The 21,636-nt window shown below is 62.7% G+C and overlaps 1 protein-coding gene across 2 annotated transcripts; it reads right to left on the bottom strand.

The window, feature by feature from the left end:
* Positions 1-1,669: 1,669 nt before the first annotated feature.
* Positions 1,670-21,389, bottom strand: PPP1R37 (protein phosphatase 1 regulatory subunit 37). 2 transcript variants are annotated; one of them, XM_055146160.1, is made up of 13 exons: positions 21,049-21,389; positions 7,119-7,216; positions 5,646-5,691; positions 5,400-5,500; positions 5,054-5,173; positions 4,693-4,843; positions 4,461-4,616; positions 3,965-4,077; positions 3,427-3,568; positions 3,172-3,338; positions 2,453-3,098; positions 2,278-2,368; positions 1,670-2,190 (listed from the first exon to the last, which is right to left on the bottom strand). In XM_055146160.1, the coding sequence occupies exons 1-12, from the start codon at positions 21,239-21,241 to the stop codon at positions 2,286-2,288; spliced, it is 2,016 nt and encodes a 671-aa protein (XP_055002135.1). In that variant the 5' UTR covers positions 21,242-21,389; the 3' UTR covers positions 1,670-2,190; positions 2,278-2,285. The 2 variants fall into 2 exon arrangements, with proteins under 2 accessions (XP_055002135.1, XP_055002134.1); XM_055146159.1 differs by having other exon boundaries at positions 1,675-2,205.
* Positions 21,390-21,636: the final 247 nt, after the last annotated feature.

The following is a 21,636-nucleotide window of genomic DNA, read 5'->3' as shown; positions in this document are numbered from 1 at the left end:
TGCCCCGCCTACCAACATGGCTCAATCAGGTCTCACTGGCGCCCTCTCGCGGTGACGGCTGGCACTGCACACGCTGAAGACAACCGTGCGCCTTTGGAGGATGGGGGTGTTGAGGGGGGCCAGGACACAAGACTAAGGCAGGCCAGGGTATGAGGGCGGGCACTGGTCCCTGCCAGTGTGGTACCACCATGCCTCACACTGGTGGTGTCCAGCCTAGGAGGGAGATGAGGCTCCTCGTGGCCAAGTGCCACCTACAGGCCTGGTGCATCTGCCCCGCAGGCCCCTGGCTTGCCAGCGCGCCCTGTGCCAGAGGCTGTGTATAACTGCCAGGATCCTAGAGGCACAGGACTTGGTTTGCCACTCCTGGCTCTGCTCTGTGGAACCTGTGCTCCAGAGACGGAACCCCGGCCGGCCGCGTGCAAGGCAGGCGCCTCAACCCTGCACCCCCTTAACAGCACCCGGTTCCCTGCTCTAGCCCCAAAGCTGGGCACAGCACCCCTGGCCCGATGACTGCTCTGAAGTGAGCACAGGGCAGAGCTGGCACTACAGGGAAACTCAGTGCAGGCAGAAACCCGAGCAGCCTGCAGGGGGGTACCCTGACACCTGGGTCAGCATGCAGGTGCCCTTCTGGAGTCCATAGGTGGGTGCTCCCTGTGCCCTGCAGCCAGGAAGGGGATGGAGGCAGACATGCATACAGGCCTGCTGATGGGGAGGAGCAGGGCAGAGTACGCCCCAGGATCCAGAGAGGTGGTGCTAAGTCTCTCTTACACCCCGGCCAGGCCAGGTGCCACCTAAGGCAGCCAGGAGATGGGCTCGTGGAACACAACCAAGCTGACATGAGTAGCGGTGCCCACTGGTCTGCCATTTCTCTCCCAGGACACTTGGTTTTGTCTTGAGGCCATACTTGGCTTACTCAGGGTTGACTCCTAGGGTACAAAGGTAGTCCCAGGAGGGCACGTTTAAGGCACGTCCCCTATACTCTCTCCAGTTCTCACTCTTGTCTTCAAGAGTGAGCTTGGGGAGCTCAGGGCAAAGCTCACATGGTTGCAGGCAACAGACTCTTTCCCCCAGAACCCCCCGCCCCAAAAGCAGGAATCAACACAGCTGAACTGGCCTGTTTATCTCCTGGGGTTGCCAAGTCACAGAATCTGAGGGTGCTGAGAGCAATTCCCTCCCTCAGTTCCAGGAGGAAGGAATTGTGTGGGACCTGAGCCCAGGGAGGCGGGGTCCTGGCCTCAGAGCCTTGGGGGGAACTGGGGTCAGAGAATACCAGACCCCCTGGCTCCTGTCAGCGCCCCTCACACAAGCACCCCAACAGTCCCCAGTCCCTGCAGCAGCCTGACCCACGGGAGGGGGCACTTCCACTTCTCTGGGGTCCTGGGCTCCCCAGCACCCCTCCCCTGCCCCACTGTATACGGCGTGTAGGAACAAGGAGAACCCCATGGTACTGTCAGCCAGACCCGAGACGGCATCTCTGGGGCTGATCCCTCACCCGCTGACGGGTGTCTGAGTCCACCCCTGGGGCAGTGACACAGGCCCAGGGGCACTGTGTGGGAGACAGTGGGCAGTGATGGCTCTGCACCAGCAGGGGACCTTCCCAGGGCACAACAGACAGCAGCACACGGTGAATGCAGCTCTGGTTTATTAGAAAAGGTGAGAACAGAGTTGCACCGACAGGAGCCCCCCCCGCACCCCTCCCCCGGGGTTGTAGTGCCTCTCAGGGCGCCCCACAGAGGGGCTGCGGAGCCCGGCTGCTCCCCACCCCGGCTCCCTGATAGGTTTATTGCACTTAAGAAAAAAAGCTCTGATCCTCTGCCCTGTCCCCCCACCCACCCTGCTCTGCGATCTGGGGCTCCGTCACCACGCACTGCCCCGGCCTGCCCCGGCCTGCACCGGCCCACCCCACCACCACCCATGGCACCCGCACAGGGCAGCCGGGACTCCTGGACCCCGGGCCCTGTGGACGGCCTCACGGCCAAGGACCTCCGCCGCCTCCCCGTGTCCCCCCACGCCAGACACACACAGAAGTGCTCTGGTGGGGCGGCAGGGCCCCCGCTCAGGGCGTCCGCCCCCTGTAGTGTAGGGGGGCAGGGTCCCTAGGGAGGCCCCACCCCGGTGTCCAGGCCTCCGGAGGCTGGGGGGAGGGCCAGCAGTGTCTCATGGCTCTGGCCTCAGCTCCTTGAAGACCCCCTGGAAAAAAAGGAACTTAGGGAGACGGGGAGGGTCAGTCAGCACCAGGCTTCTGTCCCCAGCCCCGCCAGTTCCTCACACCCTCACCTAAAGTGTCACAGTGTCTCCTGCCCGGAGTCCTGACTGGCTTCCAGAAGCAGCTTCTCGAGCTCCTGCTCGTTCCGGGAGCAGCTCAGCTCTGGGGGGAGACGGGACTCCATGGAGGGGCCAAGCCGAGAACCCCACCCAGGGGCAGGGTTTCTGGGGCCCCAGCTCCTCTTACCGTGTTCCAGGCCACAGCTGCTCCCCTTGACCTCGGGCCTGGGGGGCGGCTCTGGAGGCAGGGCCAGGACAAACTCGGGCTTCAGGCCATTGGGCAGCGGCTGACCTGCCAGCGGCGGCTCCTGTGGCGGCGGAGGCTCCGGGGTGCCCGAGTCCTGGGTGGGCCTGGCCTCAGTGGGTGGGGAGGGTGGGGCAGGCAGCAGGGGGGGGTCCACTCTCTCAGGGGGACTCTCCACCCGGGTCACCACAAACACTTTATGGCCCCGGCCGGGGCTGGACACAGAAATGCGCTGCTCAGCAGGGGAGGAGGGGCTGCTGGGGGGCACCAGGGCCGGGCAGGGGGCGGCCACCTGCTCTGCAGCCACCTCTTCCTCCTCCTCCTCCCCATCCTCCCGCTCTGAGTCTGAGTCTGAATCCGAGTCCGGCTCGGGGCCAGCCGGGACCCCGTTCTCGTGGGTGCAGGCGGCAGTGGGCGGGGGCGCGGGGTCGGGGTCCCCATCGGCCGGGGCGGCCGTGACCGCGATCTCGGGCATGGCCGCAGACAGCTGCGCCTGCTCCTCGCGCTCCCGCGCCAGTACAAAATTGCGCTTGCAGCCGCTCTGGATCTCAGCCAGCAGCGCCTTCTGTGTCTCCAGGAAGCTCTTCACCTGCAGGGACAGGCGGGCGGGCTCAGGGGGAAGCCCAGGCCCTCCCAGCCCGGCCCCGCCCCGCCCCACTCACCGCCTCCTTCTTGGGCTCCCGGTCGAGGTCCAGGCGCAGCAGCGAGTGGTTCACCTTGAGGGCCAAGGACAGTGCCATGAGCCCGCCCGTCTTGATCTCGTTCTCCCGCAGGTCCAGTCTGAGGAGGCGGGGGCTCTCGGCGATGAACTCCGCCACGGCCACCGCGCCTGGGAGGGGGACCGCAGGGGCTGGCCAGGGGCCCACGCCCGCCGGCGCCCCGCCCCGCCCGGGCCCCGCCCCCGCCCGCCCGCCTACCCTCGCAGGTCAGCTTGCTGGAGGCCAGGCCCAGGCGCAGCACGCTGCGGTTGCTGATGAGGCCGTTCTTGAGACTCCGCGCGCCCTCGTTGCCGATGGGGTTGTGGCCCAAGTTCAAGGTCTCCAGGCTCTGCGTGTGGGGCTGGAGGAGCGGCACGAGTGGCGGAGTGAGGAGGATGCCCCCCCACACCCCCAGCTCTTGGCACCAAGACCCAGGAGTGTGTGTGAGGGCAGGTCGGGGCTCAGTGGGCAAGTCTGGGGGCCCGGTGTCTAATAAACCAAAATGCTACTGAACCAAAACTGAAGGGCTGGAGAGAGGGTCTGGGGGGAGGGCGGGAGCCATGAGCAGGTGCAGCCCTGAGGGCCCCAGAGGCCCCCAAAGAGGACTGAAGGCAGTAAGGACGGGGGCGGCAGACAATCTGGTGGGGTAAGTGAAAGGCGTGTGCACCAGTGTGTGCAAGGGGGCGCCGGCTGGGGAGGGCGCACTAAATAAGACCTAGTGGGCGAGGGGAGCCAGTCCCTGGCGCCCAGGACTCACCAGCGTCATGCCCAGGAAGGCCATGCCTGTGTGCGTGAGCTGGTTGTTCCACAGGACCAGGGTCACCAGCCCCTTGCGCTGCTCCTTAAGGCCCTCGCAGATGTAGGCCAGACCTGGGGGAGCAAGGGAGTCCTGGGGGCACGGGGATGGGATGGCGACCCCCAGCCCCACTAGTCTCGGAACCTCTGCAAGCCCTCCGGGGCGGGGCACACACCAAGGGCCGAAGGAGGTGCTGTGTCCTGCTCGGCAGGTCTCTCAGGGAGATCCAGGGGGTGGGATAACCTCCCAACACACGCCCGGAGCTCTCTTCGAGGCTGTTCCAAACCTTAGGGTTGACTGGTCCTATTCTCAGCCCCACAGGCTCCATTCACTCCGTTTAGTACTCTGCTGAGAAGTCCCCTCCTCCAGAAGTCCTTCCTGAGCCCCCCAGCCCCGCACACTAGGCCTGGTCAGATACCACTCTGGGCTCTGCTGTCCCACCCAGCAGGGTCCGCACCTGAGTCCAGCACATGGTTGTTGCGGAGGTCAAGGATCTGCAGGGAGCAGTTGAACTTGAGCAGATTGCCCAGCTGGGCCGAGTCCTGCAGGCCGTTGAGCTTGTTGTCAGCCAAGTACAGTTCCCGCAGGTTCATGTTCATCTTCAGGGCGGTGGCTGGAGGGGACAGATAGATGGACGTGACCGGCCGGCCCCCGTGCAGGGCAGTGGGGTGGGCGGGCGCGGGCCTCACCGAGCAGCATGAGCGGCCGGCCCGACAGGCTGGCGCTCTCCAGGTGCAGCACGGCCAGGCTGCTGCGGATGCGCAGGGCGCGCGCCACGAAGGGCGCCGAGTGATCCAGCAGCGGTGTGTTGCGGGCGTCCAGGTACTGCAGGCAGCTGGTCTGCGGGGCCAGGGGCAGGCTCAGAAGGACCCCACACCCCAGTCAACCACCCGGGATTTCCCATCTGGGGAAACTGAGGCTGGGGAGGGGGAAGGGGGGCTGCCTGGCTCCTGGGAGGCAGAGACCCTATGGGTGAAATGGGGGTCCAGTCCCCACTGAAGGCCACGCGAGTCCTGGAGGGAGAAGGCCCCAGGGGGACCCAGCACCCACCTTGCGCATCATGTGGGCGGCAGCCTGCCATCCCCGGGTGCCAATGTGCTTATTGAAGGAGATGTTGAGGTGTGTGGCTGACTCATAGTACTCGATCATGTCGAAGAGGGCCGAGGCGCCCTGGGAAGATGGGGTGCAGTCAGCACTGGCCCCCCCACAACCTGTGGGGGCCATGGGGGGTGACGCAGGCTGAATGGGAGAGGCTTGGAGCCAGGGAGAGCGCCCAGAAAGGCTCCCCTGCTTCCAATGTGTCTGCTTCTGGGGTGGGTCCAGGGGCCTTGCTGGGGGCCGCCAGTCACCCCGTCCATTCTGACCCCCCTGTCCCACAGTGGGCACGGGTGCTCACGTCCTCGTCCAGGCTCGTCTGCTCCAGGTCCACCACCCGGAACTGCAGTCTCTTGAAGACCTCCTCCAGCGCCTCGCATGTCTTGTAGTCGAGCTTCTCGCCTGTCAGGACATGTGGCCCTTAGAGTCCGAGACACGTCCAGGGCAGGGCCCCCCTTCCTCCTAGTGGCAGCCCCTTCCCCTTGGAGCTCCAGGCCCAGCAGGATCCATGAGCACCCCCCACAGCCCCCCAGGGGCCGACACACACCTTTCAGGTCCAGACAGTCGATTCGGTGGCCCAGGTCGGTGAACTCCTGCCAAGCAGAGGGTGGGGGTGGGAGCTCAGGCAGGGAACCCCCCACCCTGACCCCGAGGCCTGGCCAGAGCTGCAGGTCTGTGTGAGCTGGGCAGGCTCAGGGGAGCAGGGGACAGGGAGGTCTCTGGCAAGCAAATGCTCTTGGCCGGGGAGGCAGCTGGTATAGAAGCCGTGAGCTGGCCTGAGTGAAGTTCCAGTCAGGGCCACACAACACTGCAGAGCCGTGATCCCAATGCCCACAGGGAGGCTGTGCCCCCTCCACGTGCCCAGGGCCAGTCTGAGTGTGTGACCCTGGGGTTGCCACCAGTAGGGATGCCTGGGGAGTGGGGACTCAGCAACTGCAGTTTTTTTTTTTTTTTTTTAAATAATCCTATTATTTTGGGCTACACTTGGTGGTAATCAGGGATCACTCCTGGAGGGACTCGGGACCATATGGAGTGCTAGGGATCAAACACGAGCTGGCCATGCCTGAGGCAAGCGCCCTCCCACTTGAGCCCCTGGATTTTGTGTTTCAGGTCTGGAGTAGTTAATATACAATTCAAGGACACCTAGATGACCCTGGACCCCAGACTACAGGAATGAGGACAAAGAAGGTGGGAATGATATTGGTACATGATACCCAGAAACTCTATTACGAACTACTTCAAACCACAATTCTGAAGTGTAATTCAGACTTTTAAGAATAGGGGTCAAAAAAAAAAAAAAAAAGAGGGGTCAGAGAGCTAGTATAACGCAGAGAGGGGAGAGTGCTTGCCTTGCACATGGCCAGTTAGGGTCAGTCCCCAGCACCCCACAGTATCTCCCTGAGCCCTTTCAGGAGTGACCCCTGAGAACAGAGCCTGAGCATTGCTGGTGTGGCCCAAAAACTAACAAGAAAACTCAGACCCTTAAAAGTCAACAGCAGAGGGGCTGGAGCGATAGCACAGCGGGTAGGGCGTTTGCCTTGCACGCGGCCGACCCGGGTTCGAATCCCAGCATCCATTATGGTCCCCTGAGCACCGCCAGGGGTAATTCCTGAGTGCATGAGCCAGGAATGACCCGTGTGCATTGCCGGGTGTGACACAAAAAGCCAAAAAAAAAAAAAATAGAGTCAACAGCAGAGACGAGAATGAGCTTGGCCTGCAGCCCCAGGAGGTACCAGGGTGCAGCCCCCAATGTACCAGAGGACTTCAGGGAGTGCAAGTCCCCTGAAATTCTTTTTTCTTTTTGATGCTTAGGGCTTCCTCCTTGCTCGGTGCTCAGGGTTCACTTCCAGGCGGGACTCAGGGGACTACATGGGGTGCCCACATGCAAGTGCCCTACTCACTCCACCCACTCCGATATCCTTTCCCATACTCTGCATAGTGACAAGCTCGCCAGGGCCTGGTTCCCTTCACAGACGTGTGTTCCCATGGTCCTGAGCCACAGGGCCCCACAACTTCGTACCTGGAGCTGCCGGAGGAGCTTGGGGATCTGCCTGCAGCTCAGCTTCTGGCACGCCTGCTTGTAGGCACCAATGACCTCATCCACTGTCACATTCTGAGCTGTGGGGACAGGGACAGGCCGTGACTCTCCATACCCAACCGCCCGAACCCACAGTCACCATCATACCAGGTTTGTGCCCTGTCAGCCACCACCCACTCCCCATGCCCTTGATGCCACCCTATGGCAAGGCCTCAAATTTATTTTTGGGGCGGCCACCTCCAGTGGTGTTCAGGGTTTATTCCTGGCGGGAACCGAGGGTCCCCATGGAATGCTGGAGACCAAACCTAGGTCAGCTGTGTGTAAGGGAAATATCCTACCTACTGTACTATTGCTCTGGCTCCTCAATTTGAATTTTTCAAAACTATTTTGGGGCCTCCAAATAGTGCACCCTGGGCCTAGAGGCCACTCCTGGTGATTCTTGGCTAATGAGGTCAGAGGTTTAATGCGAGGGCAAATCAAACATGAGACCCTGCAGACTAGGATGTTCTCTTCAGGCATTAACCCCTTGCAGCCAGGTGTACCCAAACACTGCCACACACAGTCACCGCCCCAAGACAAAGAACCCCTGTAAGGGAAAGGTTGAGTACTCAGCAGAGCGGTTCCAGGTGTTTCTGGCCCCAAGGCTGTGCTGGTGCCACCCCAGCACCCAGGACCCTCTGCTGGCCCCACGAGAAACCTAAAGGGGACCTGAATGCATGGCTGAGGCCTGGGGGGTGCAGTCCCGGCCGCTCCTCCTTCATGCATTCACCTGGACAAGGAGGAGATACCACCCAGGGATGCACAGAGGGTATGGGCAGGAGAGTAGTGCAGCACGGTGAGGACACAGGAGCTCCCACACTTAGCACCTCCTTCCTAGGTATGCAAAGGGGGTGTGGGTGGGCAGGGGTGGAGCTGAAGAGGATGGATCTCCCAGTTAGCGATACCCACAAAGGGACAGGGGCTCCCCTCCAGGGTACCTCGATGGGCCCCAGGCTCCCCACAGCAGAGTATCCCACATTGCCTTCTCCCCCAGAGGTCATGAACAGAGTTGGGGATCCACGTGCCCAGAGGGCAGCGACCCTTGCGGTGTGCTCTCCCCAATAAAGGGCGGAGACTCCCCCACACCCCTCCCCTCTCTGATTGAAGGCGCGACACAAGGAAGTGCAGGAAAGGGGTGTCCTCCACCCCTTTCTGTAGGGACACAGGAGAACGAACATCAAGTGCCATAACAGGCTCAGGAGAAAGGTAAGACCAGCATCAGGATGTGGCCACCAGACCATCTGGGCAGGTGCTGTCTGGGGTGAGCTGCCACGTGATAGCTGGGCAGGGGCCCCTCACCCCAGCGCAGGAGAAACCCAAGGCGGGTGTCGGGATGGAACAGAGGGAGGAGACGCAGAGCAGGTCCCCACCTAGGAGGCAACAGTGCATGGGGCTTCTGGGGGAGCAGAGGAGGAGGTGGGGGGCTGTCAGGGGCCAGGCAGGTCTAGGGGGGCCCAGATCTGAGCACCTACTGCAGCAGCCATGGGAGCTGGCACCACATGCGCTGCATGAGGAACCCGGAGTGGGGGCAGGGGTGGGGACCTCTCTACAAGCCAAGCCAGCATCTCCCAGGCGCACAGAAAGCCCCTGCCCACCCATCCCAGCAAAACTTCCCAGGACGTTGCTCCCAGGACTCATCTGGGGAGCCTGTCCCCACCACCACCAGGTGTCTAAGCTTCCCAGAGGTCAGCCACCTGGGGCCTTCCCATGCGCATGCGCAACAGGCAACAGGCACCAGCAGCTTCCAGGCTTCCCGCCAGGTGCAGCGTTACAGCCCGGTGGGGCGGGGCTGGACAGGAGAGGGCTTGAGATTGCAAAGCCTCTGGGCTCTGAAATCCGGAAGATGCAGAGCCTTCAGGGAAGATTCCAGACTCCAGGCCCAGCTCTGACCCTTCCCTCTAAAGCCTGACTCGCGGCTCCGATTCCCCAGACCAGGCGCAAGCAGACCCACGGCCACCCTTGTGCACAGCCGCAGGAGGGCGCTGGCAGAGCCCCAGGAACAACCCTGCTGGCACTTTGCCCATGGGCGCCAACAAGGTCCCTGTGCCAGGTCTGCAGGGCCCCAGGAGGTGAGGCTGGTATATGCCACTACCTCACACCTGGGTCTGGGCCCTTCCTCCATGGGGTTGGCGGCACCACCTCTGGGCGCCTCTTCCCGCCTGGAGCCGGTGACAAACCTGCCCCAGAGACCACCAGCTTCTGGGTGCAGGCGGGTGCCCAATCCAAGGGTATTTCCCAGCTGCAAGCAGAGGCAGTCCGCATCTGTACCACTCACGTGGGACCACTCTTCCGACTGGGGAACTCCTCTAACTTCCCCCATTCCAACCTGTCCACGGGTATCTCGGAGTTCCCTCCCCAGAGCAGGGAGCAGAAGCTGAAGAACTCAGCCCTGCATAGCACAGTGGAGGGCTGGGGTATGCAGTAGCAGTGCAGGGATGGGGGTGCCTAAGGGCCTTAGGGGCTGGGACTGCACCCCCTGCACGGTGTGGCTGGTCAGGCTGGTCAGGTACTGCCAGGAGCTGATCTCAAGTAGCACGGTGTATGCCCTGTCCCCCCAACGCCCCACAAGAAAAAGAAGGCAGACGCAGGGTGGTGCCGTCTGCAGAGGTGGCATGGCCGGTACCCTGCCTGTCAACAGGCTAGCGGTCAGGAGCCAGCAGGCACCCGCACCCAGTGTGGTCTGAGTGGGGTGCCCAGTCTGAACCCAGACAGGGAGTGGGGAACGCAGACTCCCAGCCCTTCCATTTGGCTTTCTGGCACCTTCCTGAAGTGCAGAGGGCATTGCTGGGCTATGTGCCCCCAGGTTCAGAAGCCAGTCAGGAGAGGTCACAGGCGGTCACAGAGGTCACAGGGGTGCCCTCCCAGGCACGGGGAGAGGGGCCCTGAGCCCCAGGTGAAGGTGCAGGTCTAGCTCACAGCCGAGCCAGTACCCTGTGACCCCTGAGCACTGGGTGCAGCCACAAGCCCAGCCCAACCCCAGAAAAGGGAGAATAGCCACTGTACCAGGGCCAGGCCAGGGTCCACCCTGGGTCACCAAAGGGAGGGTCCCATGGGACCTCGGCAGCGTACCTGGCGGCACCCTGAGAAACCAGACCACTACGGTGGGCCACCCCTGTGAGCCCCCAAACCAACTATTGTCCCGGCCCAGCTTTCAGGCATCTCTAAACCCCTGGGAGGGGCTCTGAGCCAGGCCCTCACTCAGCCCTGGGTAACACTCCCCAGACGATGCTCTCGCAGCTCAGCTGCCATGGCTGTCAGCCTCCAAGGTCAGCCCCCAGAGTCAGTGCCAAGCCGTGCCAAGCTGACTGGCTTCCAGGAGGAAGTGTCCTGGGTTCGGTAGGTCCCTCCCCCTGGCTGGAAGACACCCCCACCATCTGCCCTGTGTCCTAGGTCCCGCTGGTGGCCTAGTCCCGCCAGCCTCGCTAGGTTTCTGCAGGGTGCACCCTATGGAGGGCTGAAGACAGCGGCCCTGATGGCTCACCACATCTGTGTGCACCTCTAGCACCCCTAGGTCCCAGCTTCTACTCCCACCAGCTTCCTTCCCACTTGAGCCCCCCTGCTGCTCCCCTAGCCCTCAGCTGCATATCACCTCCTCTGAGAAGTCCTCCTTGACTCCTAACCTCTGTTTACTTCTCTAGTCTCTGCGGGAGACCAAGAAGCTGGTCAGCAGTGATTGCCTGAGTCTGGGGAGCCCCTGCAGAAGCCTCTGGCTGAGTGAATGAATGAGGACACGCTCCCCAGCTCCCCAGGGGAGGAGCTGTTCTCCTGTCTCCTTCCTGGACAAGGAATCAGGGTGCTGGGGCGAGGTCCTGCTGGAGGGTTGGGCTGACACAACATCCCTGCTGGGCAGGGCCTGCCCACTGACAGCTGGCAGGTGCCCGGGGCTGGCCCACTCCCCCTCACGACTCCCCACACCCTGAACTTCCAGCCCGGCATGACACATGCAGATCCTGTTTCAGCCTCACGTGAGGGGCCAGGTCCCCCCAGCACCCCCAACCAGCAGGTGCCAATACACAAAGGGAACGCCCCACAGTGCAGCACACAGAATGAACATGGAGGGGAGGCCTGCGCCTGAAACATGGCCCTTTCCATGTCACTCCGTGGACTGCTTCTGACCACACTGTGAGGCAGGAGCCCCCGCTTTGAGGGGGACCATAAGGAAGGGAGCCATGTGGGCACCAGCCCTGGCAGTCTGGGTTCCACAATCCTTGTCATCACATGTGACTGGCACCACCTTTAAAGACACAGACCCCACCCCCTTTTCCAGAGGAGGAAAGTAGGGCTGAGGGTTAGGAGGACTCCAGCCTGGCTCCAGTGTCCCTCTGTGGGGGACAGACGAGGGCCATGTGTAGAACGGGGACCCAGGATGCTACAGATCACATGTGCCTAAGATCATGCCCCAATCGAGGGCACTGCTGAGATGTGTGTGCTGGCACACCTGGTAGTCTCTGACCCTCCCGCAGGGGTGGGGGGGTCCCTGAGAGAGGTGGGTGTGGGGAGGGCCTTGTCTGGGGGGCTGGTGGAGCCCAGGGCCCCCAGTTCAGAGACAAATGCCCTGACATGAAGCATCTGGGTTCTCCTGAGCCCAGGAGAGCACCAGACAGACCCGCTGTGGGGTCACCAGTCCTGGTGCTGGAGATCTCCAAACTCCCTCCTGGGGAGAAGCCCGTGAACTCCCTGTGCCAGTCATGCAATCTCTTCACCTACATGGCAGTGCCAGGACATGGAAGCTTCCAGAAGCAGCAGTGGGGGAGGCCCCAGGGATGGGTTAGGGGTCCTGCTCCAATGACCACCCTGCGCTGCCCCTCACACCCAGCACAGCTCCACCCAGAACTGTCTCAGACCCCCCTTGTTTGTGAAACAAGTGACAACTGTCTGCCTGGTGGGACTGGCGGGGGGGGGAGGGGGATCTGCAAACCCCAGGGGGGTATGTATGCGTCTATGGCCTCCGGAACCCCAACTTTGCTCCGCAAAGGCAGCACACTGCCCTGCCCTAGGTACTGAGCTCCACCCCTTTCCTGGGTTTGTTTCTTGTGCTGCCACTTGGAATTTGGAGGACTGCAGAGCTAGGGTCTCACCCCAAACTCCAAGAAGTGAAGGTTGTACTCAGGCCCTGGTCCCCCGGCCCATCCAGGCTGGGCTCTGCTCCTAAGCCCACAGCGTCAAGGCCACAGAAAAGCAGCTACAGAGAACACTCACTTCCAGTGGCGGATTTGGGGAGGGGAGGCCCTGCAGCCCAGCCAGCCCCCCACCAAAGCCAGTGACTGTGGCCCCAACACTCTAAGGGAAGCCACTGCTGTATTCACGGGGCCTGCTGGAAACCCGCTGCCACTCCTGGAAGCCAGCAGCCGGCCTCCTGAGGGGCACAGGCGTGTGGATGCCGCCATCGGTGCACCCTGTGCACCTGGTGACCTTTTAAGAACTTCTGAAAAGGGGCTGGAGCGATATTACAGTGGGTAGGGCGTTTGCCTTGCACGCAGCCGACCCGGGTTCGATTCCCAGCATCCCATATGGTACCCTGAGCACTGCCAGGAGTCATTTCTGAGTGCAGAGCCAGGAGTAACCCCTGAGCATCACCGGGTGTGACCCAAAAAGAAAAAAAAGAACTTCTAAAAAATCGTTGAGACCCCAAGATTTCCAGCAGGCAGGTGAGGCCCAGTGAGCAGAGGGATGAGAGGCTGATTTCAGGGAGGGGACACAAAGTGACAACACCAGGGAGTACATGGGTGCCCAGTCCCTCCAGATTTACTCTCATCCCACTGGTCAGCGCTGGGGCATGTCCTGCTACAAACAGGGGGGCTGGGGATCCGGGCTGTCTCCTGCTGGAGAGCCCTCCTGGAATGCAGTTTCCCCCAGTCAATGCCAAGCCTGTGTAGGGTGGGTGACTGCAGGATGGACAAGGGGTGGTCACTACATCCCCAGGAGGCCACAGGACTCCAAAGGATAAGATCAAGGAAGGTGAAGAGGAATCAGACCCCCAAGCACTGCACTGTGGGGCAGGGAGCCTAGAGCACATGTCCCTGGGGCAATGATCTGGCAGATGTTCAAAGCGTTCAACCCAGTTACCCCTGAGCAGGTAATTTGGCTGCTGGAGAAACACACGCGCCCTCAGCAGCCCTGGGTGGGAACAGCTGCTGCAGCTCGGAAACCACCCAAGGGACCAGCCGTGGAAGGTATGACCAATCAAGCAGGCAGAGCCATGCCCAGAGGTGGTTCGACAATGAGAGTGACGTGGAACCACATGCCAACTTGACTCCGGGAACTGTGTGATGCTGCAGGGGAACTCATGCACACACCAACATGCTCAGGCTTATACATGTGTTGACACACATACACACACACACACATATTCAGACACATGCGTGTGCACACACAGGCAGAAAGACAGTTCTGGAGTCAGCGCACAGGCTTTGTACAGGGAAACCTGGGACTTGTCACCTGCTACCACGTGGTCCCCAGCCCCAAGTTGGGAGGCCGCTGCCGCAGGTCCCCAACCCAACACCAACAAAATACAGTGAACAGACAGCAGGTCAGCCGGGAGGGTGAGACGGGGGCAGGGGTTAGCGGGGCAGAGGGCTTCTTTTTGGAGATGATGCAAAAAATTAAAAATAAATAAAAAACCAAAAACAGAAAAGAATCAATGTAGAAAATGGGGTGGAGAGAGAACAAGAGTTAAGGTGCTTCCACCCAAGTAGTACCTGGTCCCTCAGCACTGCAAGAGGACCCCCAAGCACAGAGCTGAGGATCCTCCAGCACTGCCAGGTGTGGCTCTGAAATCGGGCCGATGGCTGGGGGGGACCCCAGCTTTCTGCTCTTTCACTAACAAGAATTCACACAAATGAGAGACTCTTCTCCCAGTCCCCTGGGGTGCAGCCTCTGACCCTTGGAGATGCGTTGGGAGCGGAGGTGGGTCCAGGGTGCCACACAGACCAGCTGCCCCAGGGAGGTGCAAGAAGGTAACACGCCTAGGCTTGAAGCCATACACAGCGGGGACAGCACTTGCTCGCATGTAGTCGATCTGGATTTGATTTCTGACACCCCACATGGTCCCCTGAGCACTGCCAAGAGAGTTCCCAGAGTGCAGAGCCAGGAGTAAGTCCTGAGCATGCTGGGTGTGCCCCCCTCCAAAAAAAAAAAAAGCAGGTAAGCCCTGATTAACTCTGGAGAGGAGGAAAGGGTGGAACCAGGCAGTCAGTGGGCACAGAATTGCCGGCCCCACCCAGGACGGCTGGTGCTGTAATACCCAAAACTCAACTCATCCTAAAGCCCCTCATCCCCACTCCAGCACACACCCCAGCACGCAGCTGTGCCTTCCCAGGACTGCCCCCTTCCCAACAAGCACCTCCCCAAATGGGCAAGGGGTGGGTGGGGGCCCAGATAACCTCTAGGGGCAGAGCCCGTGTTCCTGCATGGAAGAAGGTGCTCTGGGGTGTGGGAAACTGTCAGATCATTTGGATGGCAGCAGCAAGAGCTGGGCCGGGAGAGATCCCCTGCGCGGAGCAGGAAGCAGGTTTCTGATGAGCGGGCGGAGGCAGGGGAGAGCATCAGGCTGGAGCTGGGGGCTGACTGCTGCTGACAATGACGTGCCTTCTTGTTGGGGGGCCAGGGAGAGAACAAGGGCTGGAGCTCGGGATCACCCCAGCACGGCCAAGTACAGCCCTGCGCTCCCCAGCACTGGTGGTATGCACTCCCCCATAAGAACTTGGGCTCTCTCAGTCCCACCCAGCAAGCCCGGTCCCTCAGTGCCCTTGACGGCAGGGGTGATGGCAGGGGCCATGCAAGACGCAGCAGCCCGGGCCCTGTCTGGATGCAGAGGCAGTGAGCAGCAGCGAGGGGTCTGCATCCACCCCCGTGTCCCACCAGGGCGAGGAGCTTGTTCACACTCCTCAAAGCCAGCCAGTCTGCGTGCCGCCAGGTCAAAGCAGAGGGAACCTGAGCTGGCCTACAGGTAAGCAGAGCCGGGGCCAGCAGGCCCGCAGGGATGGTCCTCCCTCCCCCCAGCCTGCTCCCAGACGGAACCCAATAAGGCACTGGGGTGCGAGAAATCGGGGGAGCGATGAAGAGGGGCTGCACCTCCTTCTCTGTACAGCCACGCCAAGGCTGAGCCGCCAACGTGCATGACCCAACGGTGTCCAACAAGCCTCTGCAGCCTTCCCCCAATTCTTGGGGGCCCCATTAGGCTGGGAGGGGCCTGGGAACGTGGTTCACCCCCTCCAGGGAGCCAGGTGGACAGGCTGCAGTCCCCCAGGCGCGCGCCCAGGAAGGAGGAGGGGCCAAAACAAACAACAGTGGTGTGGGGAGACGCCATGGCGACCTGCGCCTGGGACTGAGGCCTTGCCCACGGGACCTGGGCCCCCCGCTGCTGTGCAGCGGGATGAACAGGCTGGGTCATGAGGGAGGGGACAGACATCTGCTGGAGGGGCTCCCACCTGGCTCAGGGTACAGACTCTTTCCCTTTGCCTCAGGGTCTAAGGGAAGCTCCCCACCCGCAGGGAGGCTCTGTGCCTGAGTCAGTGCAGGTGGCCAAGTCCAGTCTGAGTGGCTTGAGGATGGTCCTTGTCGTCCTGTCACTACCTCCTGGAAGCCAGGGCCCTCCCCGGTGCACCTGCCTGGTGCCGAGAAGCACCAGAAACCAGCTTTGCTCCGAGCAGGGACAGAGCAGCCGCCGGCAGCTGGCAGCAGCAGGAGCTGTGGGTGGGAAGTGGCACACGAGTCTGACCCTGAGTGCCAGCGCGCAGGGCCGGCTGTGTGTGGGGCTGGAGCAGCGCTGCGGGAAGGGGAGGCGGCAGGCGCCTCACGCGGAGCAGGCGGCTGTCAGCAGACTCTCAGCAGTTGGGGGGAGGAGGGCTGTACCCCCAGCCACCACCATCCAGCCTCCAGAGGAGAGCAAGACCCCCCAGGGCACTGCCTTGGCAATAATGCCTTCCTGAGGGGGGGACACGGGGCCAGGGCCCGCTGTGGGGGGGAAGGGGTTCACTCCCTCCTGGAAATTCAGGACTCTAGAACCTCAAGCCCCTAGGCTGCCAAACAGAGTGATAAAGGCACGAAGGGGCTCCTCGCTGCACCCCAGTTTCCAAGTGGAACTCGTGGAGTGGCACCCCCATATCCCACAGCCCCACAGGGTGGGAGGAGGGGCTAAGCTTGCTCCTGCTCTAGCCCACTGAGTAACCGGGAGTTCAGGGGTCCACACAGACTCCTGGGGGCCCACCCACCTGGGCAGGTTAGCTGTGGGTGGGGGTGAGGGACCCACAAGCCTGCCATCCCTGGAAGGTGGGGATGGGAAAAGGGGGTGTTGCTCTATCCACAGGGCTGGGGGCCACCCAGACAGACTCAAACACAATGGTGCCATCAGGTGGCTCTGTGTGCAGGGGGGTCAGGCACGCAGGGAACACCTGGGGCCATGACCCCAGCCCTCGTCAGCCCCTCTCCACTATCCACTCAGAAGAAGCAGCTCCAGACCCTGAAGGTGTCTGAAGTCTGGCACGGGCGAGACCTTGCGCGAGAAGGTTCCCAGTATCTAGGGGCCCTCTGCTCCCAGCATCAGCTTCAAACCCTGCCTCCCAGACTCAGTCTCCCCCCTTTGTCAAAGTTCTGTTCAAAACAGCAGCCCCCAAACGAGCCTTCTCCAGCCTCCCCGCCAGGGGGAGCGGACTCGGGGTGCAGGGAGCCCTGGCTTCCATCCTGGCACGGGTCTGCCCTCCCACTAACCCTCCAACCCTCTGCGCTCACCCCAGTAACCTCGTGGTGGCCCTCAGCCTCAGTCCGCGCCCCCCCCCCATCCCTGACTAATCAGCTGTGGCAGTCGTTTGGTTTGACAGGCGCTGGTCCCCAGGTCTTCCTCATGTGACAGTAACCCCTGTGGATGCAGGGTCAGAGCACCAAAAGCCCAGGGAAAGGAGGGCCCGGAGGGCACCCCCTGCAGGTGGCCACTCCCCACTGTGGGTCCCTCTTGAAGGGACTGAGACAGGTCCCCCAGCTGAGTGGGTGAACAGTAGCGAGGGACGGCCCCCTTCGCTACAGTCATCTTTAGGCAGATATTCCAAGGCTTATCCAACAGTCTGTTCCCAAAGTAGCCCCTGAGGTGCACCCACAAACCCTTGCTGGGGTGGCTGACGGTGCAGCTGCCCACACTCTCCCCAGCCCCCACAGGACCCTCACACCCAGGGCAGCTGCCCAGTCGCCCCAGGACCCCACACACCTGCACTCCATGGCCTCTCGCCACTCTCCACCCTGCATCTGCATGCACTTTCTTTCCAGGGATGGGGGACAGACACCCCAGGGCCTCCGACTGGCACGGATGGAAGGACTCCCAAATGCTGCTGTGTGCCACGGGGCTGTCACACATCCTTGTCCTCCAAGGACACCAGTGCCAAGTGGACCATGGGGCAGAGGGCAGCATGGGGGGTAGGGGGCTTCCTAAGGAGGGTCCCGGCCAGGCAGGAGCTGCACCTCAGCCAAGACTGTGGCCACTCTCCAGGTTGTGTGGGGGTGGGAGTCTGGACTGTGAAGGGAGCCGGCTCCCCATGAACTGGTGACGCCCTCACAGTCCTAAGCCGGGGGCTCTCCCATGCCTGTCTACAGTGCACTGGCACCCTATTGTGTGTGTGTGTGGGGGGGGCGGGAAAAGCGGGGTTGCCCACACTATGCGGCAGGTGGGAGAGGAAGCAGCGGGCAGCCCGCCTGTCCTTGTCCTCAGAAGGGGCTCTCTGAGCCCAGTGAGGAGGTGACGACAGCCCTGCTGGGGGATGGCCCTTTCAGCGTAGACAGGTGCCCGCCACCTGCCAAACCAGTTTCCAAAGTCAACCTAGGGTTCAGTAAGGACAAACAGAGAGCCTCTGCCCCACCTTGCTCCCCACTGGAGAAGGGCACAGACCCTGGGTGCTTCTGCAGCTCAGCGATCTGAGTCACCCCTCCCCCCCAACAACCTCCTGGTACCCCCAGCTGCTGCCCTGGTTGGCCAGAGGCGAGGGAGTGGGGGTGAGTCACTGGCATGAGGGAGGGAGACAGTCACCACATCCCCCCACGAAGATGGGATTGAGTTTGGGTCTGGAGGGGTCCAGAGTCACATCTGGACCTGGCCCTCCAAAGGGCAGGAGCCCCTAGCCCCAAGGCCAATCCCTTCCCTACTGGCACCCCAGGGGCATGGGCCACGGGGTGACTCCTTCTAAGTCACTTCTTTCATTCACCATGTCCACCCTGGCTGCCCCTGCCCTCCACTGGAGTCCCCGCGAACCCAGCCCTAGGCTGCCCCTGCGGAGACCCTTCTAGAAGAGCTGTGTGCCTGCCATCCCTGGAAGGTGGGGATGGGAAAATGGGGTGTTGCTCTATCCACAGGGCTGGGGGCCACCCAGACAGACTCAAACACAATGGTGCCATCAGGTGGCTCTGTGTGCAGGGGGGTCAGGCACGCAGGGAACACCTGGGGCCATGACCCCAGCCCTCGTCAGCCCCTCTCCAGCTGGCTTCAGCTGCAGTAACCCTCTCCAGGTGACCTGTTGCAAAACCTGCTGGGGGAGGGGTGTGTCCCTGATTCCCCTACAGTCACCTTCCCCCACTCTCATGTGGACCCTCCAACCCCTTCTCCCCACAGGCCTCAAGGTGCCAGCAGGGCACCTTCTCACAGGGTCACAGCGTCAGGGACTCCCGAGCACTCCCAGAGGTCACCCCACTCCTCTGGCGCGGCACCCATCTCACCACCCCAGGCCCCCCACTCACCTCACCAACGTCACTACCTTCTCCCTACCTAGGGGCAGTGTCCCCCAACACCTTCACTGACAGGCCGATTTCCAGCCCCAACGCTGACCCCACCCCCACCTCAGACCTCACAAAGTCCTGACCAGGCCCTTGTCCTTCTGGAAACTTCCCAGAGTAATAGTCCTGACCCGTCAACTCCTCCCCGTGCCCACAGACCCTCTTCCTGGGCATACCTACCCACCCCAACTCCTGCCTGGCCTCGTCATGGGGTGAGGGGATGGACGGGAAAACAGCTGCTATCTCCTTTTTGCTTGGCTTGGGGGCATACGTGCTCAGGACTTACTCCTGGCTCTGTGCTCAGGAATCACACGAAGCTGGACACGTACAAGGCAAAGGGCTGTCCCTGCTACATGACTGCTCTGGTCCTGGCAGCTGCTTCTCCGGCGCAAGGACAATCTGATCCCATGGATAATCAGCACCTCCACCTGCACACTCAGAGGCTCCGAGAGGAAACTGCTCGCGAAGTCAGGCAGCCATTCTTCTGCGGGGTCCCCCCCGCCCGTTCCTCCAAAGCTCCCTGCACCTCTGCCCTCCCGCCACTCCATTTTCCCGGCCTTCATCCAGACCCACAAACAAACCACCCTCTGGGTCCTGCTTCTGGGGGTCTGTCTGTAAGGCACAAACAGGCGGTGCGGACAGAGCGGAACCCGGCCACCCCCGACACATACCAGTCAGGGGCTTCTGCCCCACGGTCCCAGGCACTGCTGCCCCCTTCACAGAAAGGAGAGCACTGGAGGCCAGGATGTGAGGGTACCTAGACCACCCCACTCTGTCTTGGGGTGCCCACTGCCTGCTGGATCCCCCATTCTCCAGTGGCTGGACACCACATGACAGCCCAGTCCCTTCCTCCGCCTCCCACTTCTCTACCCAAAAGGCAGCGCCTGTAAGGCTGGAGAGAGAGGCTCACAGGGCTGAAGCTTTGCGTGCAGGGGCCCCAAGTTCCATCCCTCGTACCACACAGTCCTCTGAGTAGACAGCACCTGGGGGCCACTGGGTGTAGCTCCAAAAACTAAAACACGACCCAGCAGTCACTACTGTGTGCAGGTTCCCAGCAGGCTGGGGAGCCACAGAGCTACCACTGCCTGGGGGGGTGGGGGGTGGCACATTTCCTTTTCTGTCCCCGGCAGGCCCAATCCCTCTCTCCAGATGCCTCTCTCTGCAGCCCCCCAACAGGACCCCCTCCTGCACTGCCCTTTCACGCCCAATATCCCGGGCACCTTCCCCAGGTGCTCAGGAAACGGACCTACTTCCCCACTCCCCCACACCTCAGGACCCCAAACTGATTCAAGGTGTCCACCTTCTCTGGGCACCTGTGAACGCTGTTCCCCAGCTCGGGGGGGGGGGGGGGGGGATAAAACCCCCTACCCACCCGGTTCCCAAAGCTCCTTTGCTGCTGAAAGGCCACTTCTGCTTCCCTTTGGGGGAAGAAGGGGCGCAGTGACCTTTCTCCTTTTTTCGGAGGAGGGCTTTGGAGTCACGCCCTCAGGGCTCAGGGATCACTCCCAGGCGGGCGGGGGCGGGAAAGGGGGTCTCCAAGGCGGTGCCAGCGATGGGCAGTGTGCCAGACCAGCGCCTTACTAACTCCAGCCCCTACTTGTCTTAGCAGCTGCCCCCGCAGCCCCCGGGCTCCCCTCCTTTCCGGCGGGCTGGCTGAGCGCGTTCCCCTTCCCCAGGCCCCCTTCCCCCCGCTCAGCAGCCCGCGCCCACATTCATTCCTCTTCCTCCTTCCAGCCGCGACAGGAGCAACATGGCCACTCCTCGTCCCGAACCCCCGCGGGCCCCTCCAGGGCGATGTGGACCGCCGCCTGCTTCCCCGGGGAGCCCCCCAAACCTCCCCAGGGGTGCAACTTTCTTGAACTGCTCCTGGCTTTCATTCCTCCTAAAGCGATTACCTTCGGCGTTCGGTTTCGTTTGGGGTTGTTTTTTTTTGTGTGTGGGGTGAGCACTTTCCCATCCCCCCCACCCGACAGCTACCTCCTGCCTCGGCCCCCGCCACTGCCTTTCTCCTCCGTCACTCGGGGCAACTCGCGGGGCGCCCCGTGCGCGCCCGGCGTGGCCGCGACTCGCGGGTCCCCTCCCCGCGCTCGCCCCCGCGCCCGCGGGCCCCGGCCGCGGCTACCGTGTCTCCAGGGGTCTTTGGGCTCCACGGCTCCGGACACGATATCCTCGTCGGAGGGGAAGGTGACGCGCTTGGCCGCGGCCTTAAGGCGCCCGTCGGCGGGGGGCGAGGTGGGGCTGGGCGGCCGGGCCTCGGCGGGGGCCTCGGCGGCGTCGCCGGGCCCGGGCGGCGCCTCCTGCGGCGGGACTTCCATCGCCGCCGCCGCCGCCGCCGCCGCCTCAGGGGGGCCCCGGGGACATGCCCCGGGCCCCGGACTGGTCTCTCCGGGCCCGCCCGCCGTCCCGGGGCATGGGCTCCGCCGCCGCTTCAGGCGCCGCCTCCGTCCGCGCTCCCGGCCGTCGTAGTCGTCGCCTCCGGGAGCCCGAGCGCGCCTCCCCCGAGCCCCGCGCGCGCCTGCTCATTCGCCACCGCACTTTCGCCAGGGGCCGCCGAGCCCGGGCCCGTCCTCCGGAGGCTGAGAAAATCCAGGCCGGTCTGGGGGGAGGTGGAGTCAGTCAGGGGGCGGGGGGCCAGCGCGGGCGGCGGGAGTCGCGGCCCCGAGACGCGGGAGCGGCGAATCGGCGGCGCCGGAACCGCGGGGCGGGGCGG

Source organism: Sorex araneus, chromosome 8, assembly GCF_027595985.1.
Source record: "Sorex araneus isolate mSorAra2 chromosome 8, mSorAra2.pri, whole genome shotgun sequence".
Classification (NCBI taxonomy): Eukaryota; Metazoa; Chordata; class Mammalia; order Eulipotyphla; family Soricidae; genus Sorex; species Sorex araneus.
This window is presented reverse-complemented; position numbering and strand designations above follow the sequence as displayed.